This window comes from Falco naumanni, unplaced genomic scaffold (assembly GCF_017639655.2).
Source record: "Falco naumanni isolate bFalNau1 unplaced genomic scaffold, bFalNau1.pat scaffold_62_arrow_pat_ctg1, whole genome shotgun sequence".
Lineage (NCBI taxonomy): Eukaryota > Metazoa > Chordata > Aves > Falconiformes > Falconidae > Falco > Falco naumanni.
Window position 1 is genome coordinate 45,051 of NW_024427557.1, and position 6,417 is coordinate 51,467.

At 62.8% G+C, this 6,417-nt stretch overlaps 1 protein-coding gene across 1 annotated transcript; it reads left to right on the forward strand.

The window, feature by feature from the left end:
* Nucleotides 1-2,458: 2,458 nt before the first annotated feature.
* LOC121082290 (T-cell activation Rho GTPase-activating protein-like) lies at nt 2,459-5,548 on the forward strand. Its single transcript, XM_040581636.1, has 6 exons — nt 2,459-2,724; nt 2,956-3,117; nt 3,202-3,311; nt 3,521-3,716; nt 3,941-4,058; nt 5,538-5,548. Exons 1-6 carry the CDS (start codon nt 2,575-2,577, stop codon nt 5,546-5,548), a joined length of 747 nt encoding a protein of 248 aa, XP_040437570.1. The 5' UTR covers nt 2,459-2,574.
* Nucleotides 5,549-6,417: the final 869 nt, after the last annotated feature.

Below are 6,417 nucleotides of genomic sequence, written 5' to 3' on the forward strand. Positions count from 1 at the left end.
GACCCTGTCAAAACCCCAGGTCAAAGCGCTGGCCGCAGGCGCAGGGAGGTGGCCCTCGCCCCCTGCCCTGTCCTGCTCGGGGCTCCCCCGGGCGGGGCAGGCCCGGCCATACTGGAGAGGGCCCCGGCCCCGCCCCCCCAGGCCCCGCCCACTTTCCGTTGGGCTCAGACCGTTGGTCACTGGGAGCCCACGGCCACCACAGGCAGCAGGGCAGAGCTGTGCTGGCACGCAGCGGCGCTGGCAGGAGGCAGCCTCTGGCCCAGGAGCGCTGCCACAGCACCAGCACCCCGCTCCCCAGCCTCCCCGTCGCCGGCTGGGCCCCCTCCTCGGTGCACGGCCAGGGCCCTCCTCTCCCGGGCAGGATGGGCCAGGCCTGCTGCTGCTGCAGCTCCAGGTGGGCTCCCCCCGGGCTCGGGGACACGCGGGCACAGCTGGGCCACGCAGCACTGGCGTTGCTCATGCCCGCCGCGCTCTGCTCTGCAGGGAGGCTCTCAGCGACGCCGAGCCGGTGCTGAGTGCGGACGTGCGGCTGACCCGGGGCCGCAAGAGGAGCGAGAGGCGCCTTCTGCTCCTCCACGAGGAACTGGTGGTCGCCAAGTTGCGGTAAGACCCTCAGAGCCCAGATCCTTCCCCCCAGCCCCGGCCCAGGGACACCCTGGCACCAGCCCCAGGCCCCGGCCCCTCGGTGCTGGAGGCACCAATGTCCGTTCCAAGGGCAGGTGGGGGACAGGGCTCTGCGCGTGGGGACCCAGCCCAAGGAGCCCCCCTCCAGCTCAGTGCCCGCCTCTGCTCTCTGCAGACATGGCACCAGCCTGCGCCCACAGCTCCGCCTGGCCCTGGACCAGCTGTGGGTGCTCAGCAGCGGGAAGGAGGCTGCGGGGCAGGATGGACAGGAGGAGGAGGAAAGCACCGATGAGGACAGCACCTCTGTCATCCTCGCCTGGCCCACCGGCTCCTGCATCGCCACTTTTGGGTGAGTCGTGGTCGGGCAGGAGAGCTTCCCAGCCGTGCCCACGCCATCCTGTGAATACTGGTCTCTGCCTTGCGTGCAGAGCTGGGCAGGGAGCAGGCAGCTCGGTGGCAGGGAGGGAGGGATGGGGGATGTTTCCCCATCCTGCATCCCCTGGTCACCTTTTGGTCCCCAGAAGGGAAGGGCAAATACAGCTGCTCGGGCAGGACAGAGCGACCCAGGGCTTGGACAGCGACTCCGTCCTGCCCCACAGCACAGGGCTGTGCAGGCACCCACCTTTGCCCAGGGCTGGGGGCATCAGGGCCTGACGCTCTCTCTCCTCTCTACCTGCAGATCCCAGGCACTGAAGGAGCTGTGGGTGGCCACACTGCTGGGGTAAGCCGGGGGGGTGCTCCAGGAGAAGCTGGACAGACGGGGGAACACAGCCCCCAGCTGGGGAAGGTGCCACCGTGGCTGCGAGCAGCTCTCGGGCACAGCTGCCTGACAAGGGACAAGACACGGCTTGGGGCTCACCCAGCTCTCTCCCTCTCCCTTCCCGGTGCACAGGACACCAGAAGGACGCAAGGGAGCCCGCATCACCCATCTGACATCCATCAAGCTCCTGGAGAAGGAGCTGAGCCGCCGCCACGCCGTGAGTGTCTCTCTGCTCTGGGCCCTGTCCCCGAGCACTGCTCCTGCAGCCGAGCAGCAGAGCCATGGCTGCTCACCTTCTTCCCCTCCTTCTCTCCCGCCCAGTGGAGGACACTGCACGCCAGGAGCCTGGAGAGGCTGATGGAGGCACAGGCAGAGGTGAGAATGGCTGCCTTGCACCTGCCTCTGGCTGCGCCGGGATGCGCAGGGACTGGGGTGACCTTGTGCGGGAGGGACAGAGGGTCTGATGGTGCCACTCAGGGAGCAGAGAGTTTTGGGAAGCCAGCAGCACGCCAGCACGTTCTGACTGGTGACACTGGGAGGAACCCTGCCACATGGGGAAGAGAGCCCGAGAGGGCAGAGGGTCCCAGCTCTGCCGTGCTCAGGCTGCTGGTGGCCCTTTCTGCTGCGGGGCTGCTCTGCAAGCACAGCCTGATTCTTGGTTCTTGCAGGCTCATCCCAAGCAAGGGCCTGCGACGGCCCCATCTGCAAACGCAGGGGGACTTTGCCCCGCACCAGGTGAGTTTGGGAAAGCAAGGCAACCTCCTGCAATGCTGTGCTCACTTGTCCCGAGTGTCGCCATGCAGGTTGGGCAGCCCACGGAAGGATGTCACCTGGACGGACAAGGACAACTGCTGGGCCGCGGCTGCTGGACGTGCTTCTGCAGGGACACGGAGACTCTGCTGCAGCCCGCAGCTTGCAGGAGGGCAGGGCGAAGGCTGGCACAGGCTGACCACGTGGCACGATGGCTCTCAAGAGCCTCTAAGTCAACACCTCCGAGCCACAGCTGCGGTTCCAGCTGCTGCCTCCCTGCCCATCCTGCCGCACCACACAGCACCGTGCTGCAGGCGGGGCAGCGCAGGGCAGGGCAGGCGCTGGGACCGCTGGCCTGGGGTCTCCATTGGTGGTGTCTTACTCTGTTTTCCTTTGCAGCAGGAGGGAGCAGCAGCGGGAGCAGCACCAGCAGGAGGAGGATGGGGCTGCCCTGGCCCTTCGCCCTGCGGCGCACCCCGGCCGCTGCCCAGGCGCCAGGGCAGGCGGGCTCCGGCTGCAGCAGGGCGCTCTTTGGGCAGCCCCTGGCAGCCCTCTGTGGGGAGGACAACACGCTGCCCCGGCCCATCCAGGTAAGCCAGCCTGGACAGATGGGGTCCCCAGCCCTCCCTCCGGCTGCTCTGGAGAGGGCCTGCGTGTCCCCAGCAGCTGCGGGGACAGGGCACGGGACTCTGCACCCCCAGAACCTGCTTCTGGTCCCAGACCCTTTGTGGCGCTTAGGCAACCACGTCTGGGGCAGAGCTCTGGTCCTTGCCACCGCTTGGTTCTTCAGCCAAGCAAGTGGCCTCCTGCCTCTCCTGCAGGAGCTGCTGGCTGTCCTGCGCCAGCGAGGACCGACGACGGAGGGGATATTCCGCAGAGCTGCCGGCGGCACAGAACTTCGGCAGCTACGCGAGGCCCTGGACCGCGGCAAGGACATTGACATGGGAAGTCAGCCTGCGCTGCTGCTGGCCGTCATCTTGAAGGTGAGCGCTTCTGACCTGCAGCTGGAGGAGCTCCTGGCTGGCCTGCAGCGTTCAAAGGCTCACCTGCAGCCCTTGGCATTGCAGGACTTCCTGCGAAGCATCCCAACCAAGCTCCTCGTCATCGACCTCTACGAGGACTGGATGGCAGCCATGGAGAGGGCCAGCAAGCAGGCCAAGGTGGAGGAGCTGAAAGCGTAAGTGTGGGCAGCAGCCTGCCTGGTGAGCAGGGACCGGCAGAGTTCTGGGACCTGCCTGCCAAGGCACGGGCTCCTCAGAAAGCTGTCTTTTCGGGCAGCTGCAAAGCTGTGCAACACGGCTGCTGGCTCCCACCCGCCTGGGGCCAGCTGCGGGGACGGCTGTGGGCACCCTCTGCTTCATCAGCCTTGTCTTCCTCTTCCCTCAGGGTGGCCGACAAGTTGCCTGTGGCCAACCTCCTCCTCCTGAAGCGGCTGATGGCCCTCCTGCAGCACATTGGCCACAACGCAGCCACCAGCAGAATGAGCTGCAGCAACCTGGCCATCTGCGTCGGGCCCAACCTGCTGAGCCCACCCAACGAGGACCTGCTCCCGCTGCAGGCCATGCTGGCGGTGACCGAGAAGGTACGCCCTACCCAGCAGCCAGTGCTGCCTTCCCGGCCCATCGGAGCTTGGCTGTTGAGAGGTCCCTGGCTGCCTCCTCCCTTGAGCCAGGGCTGGTGGGCTGGGTGCCTGGAAGAGCAACCCCCAGCCGCAGCCGCCTGCGCAGACAAAGGGTCAGCAGTGGGAAAGGCTGCTTGACACGTCTGCAGGCACCTGGCTTGAGACCAAGGCTTTCATGTCTGCAGGTGAACGTGCTGGTGGAGTTCCTGATTGAAAACTGCGGGGACATCTTTGGGGAGGAGGTGGCCGGCCTCTCCCCTCCATCAGCCGAGGAGGTGCCAGCACCCATGGACAGGCGCACAGGTAGGAGGAGGGGCTGAGGCTTGTCACAGACACTGGGGCTTGGGATGCCAGAAACCTCAACGTTGAGGAGACAAGCGGTGTAGGGCTCGGCTGGGCTTTGCTTGAGATGTTCTTGACTTCCAAGAAGTCACGCTGCTGCACGTGCTTTTGCTTTCCAGAGCTGCGGTGCGAAGAGCAAAGTGGCCCTGCAGGCACAGCAGAGACCCAGCGTCCAGCAAAAGCCTTTCTGGATGCAGCTGCCTCTCTGCTGGACATCGACAGAGGAGCTGGGGGAGACACAGGGGCAGGGCCCAAAGCGGCAGAGGTACGGCAGCTCCACAGACACTGGGGCAACATGTCTCAAGTGGGACAGTAATTTCCCAGGAGGCCAAGCAGCCGCTGGGGCTCCTCCTGGCAGCCGCTCTCTTGTGCCTTTGGGGCTCCTCCTCTCCCCCCAGAGTGGTACGTGTTAAGGAAAACTGGAAAGGCTGTTTCTGGAATGCACTTCATTAAGTATGATCTGCTTCATCAAACAAAACATACCTACAAAATACCCACAAAAGGACAGAAGGGAGAAGCTGTCACCTTGAGAGGGCTTTTGCTCAAATCCTACTCCGTCACAGCTTCATCAAGTCTAGGCTGCATTGGCTGGGCTGTGCAAAATGTGCACGATGCAAACCAGCATCTCCTCTGTAGAGCTAAGATGGCAATTTGGCAGTCAGGCCCTCACTACCCCAGGCTGTCACTTGCCACCTGTTACCTCCCAAATTTCTGGTTTAGGCACCTCCAGATTTGCCTCCAGGCACCCCCGAGGGCACGGCAGAGTCCCTGGCACGCCTGCCACAACTGACCAGCCTGCCCCAGGAAACCAGGTAGGAAGAGCTCCCCTTGCCTGACCTGAGAGCTCACTGCAGGGGCCTGGGGCTTTCCCCATCTCATCACGCTGTGGGATGGAAAGGTTTGCAGGCTCCCACCAGGAGAAGGAAAAAGTCAAGGAAAAGGAAGAGAAAAGAAGCCTGGGCAGAGGAGAGGGACAGCCAAGCACAAATAAAAAGGAGAAGAGAGGAAATGATTTCTCTGACCCAAACCTGAGAGAATGCAGGAAGGTGCAGCACGTCAGGAAGGCCAGGTGCGTACCAGGCGCTGCTGCCCATCTTTCCCAGCTCTGAACACGGCCCTAAGTCAGCCCAGCTGGCTGGCAAGGGCCGGCGAGGGCTGGTGCTGAGCAGGGTTTGGGATGAGCCCCACGGCAGCTCCCCGGGGGCTCCCCGTCGAGCCCTGCTGTGTGGCACAGGGGCACTGTCAGCATCCCTGCGCACGCACAGCTCCCTAGGGACATCACCCCTGGGGAGAAGGCCCCTAGTGGAGGCCAGCAAGAGCTCTCCCTTCTGGGTCATGAGGAATTCCTCAGAAACAGTGTCCTCCAAAGAGGGGGGAACCAAATCCTGCCTCTTCCTGCCTCTGGGGGCTTATCAGAGCTTTCTGACTCTGTCCTTGCAGGTGCTGACTGATTTTCACCGGCTGAACCGCTGTGACTCCTGGGCCCTCGCAGCTGGTGTTGACAATAAAAGAATCTTTTCCCTCTCCTGACTGTGTCTGCCATCGTGTCTTCCGGGAGTGGGGAGCGCTTGTGCTGGGGAGGACCCTCGGGAGGGAGGAGTTTGGGATCGTCCCTTGCCCCAGCACCCTTTCCAGCGGGCATCGGGGCTGAGCTGAGGGGCTTTAGGAGGAAAAGCAAAGCACAGAGCCACACGGGAGGGTGGGGTTGGAAGGGACCCATGGAGGTCCTCTGGGCCAAGCCCTCTGCTCCAGCACGCTCAGCTAGAGCAGGTCGCAGAGGACTGTGTGCCCTTGGCCTTTGAAGATCTGCAAGGACAGAGAGCCCACAACCTCCTCGGACAACCTTTGCCAGCATGGGACCACCCTGAGAGGGAACATTTGCCATTTCAATCTCTTCTTTCACTGTACCACGTTCCAGAACAGCCATGACATGACCAGCTCAGGCTTGAAACCAAGTGCTGTGGCCGGCCTTCAGGGCCAGCAGGGACTGGGGGCCAGAGGGGAAGTGTTTTAGGGACGGGTCGTGGGGGCCGGAGGGAGGGTTTGAGGGACGGACGCCAAGGAAGGCCTCATCCCTGCAGAGATGGCTCAGGCCCAGGGCCTGTCTTAAGGTTCAGTCTTAGTGTTAGGTCTTAAGGTTATATCTTAGGGTTAAGTCTTAGGCTTCATTCTTAGGGTTAGGTTTTAAGGTTAAGTCTTAAAATTTATCTTAGGGATAAGTCTTTGGGTTAAGTCTTAATATTTAAGTGTTAAGGCTAAGCCTTAGGGTTAAGTCTTTAGGTCAAGTCTTAAGGTTAAGTCTTAAAGTTAACTCTTAAGT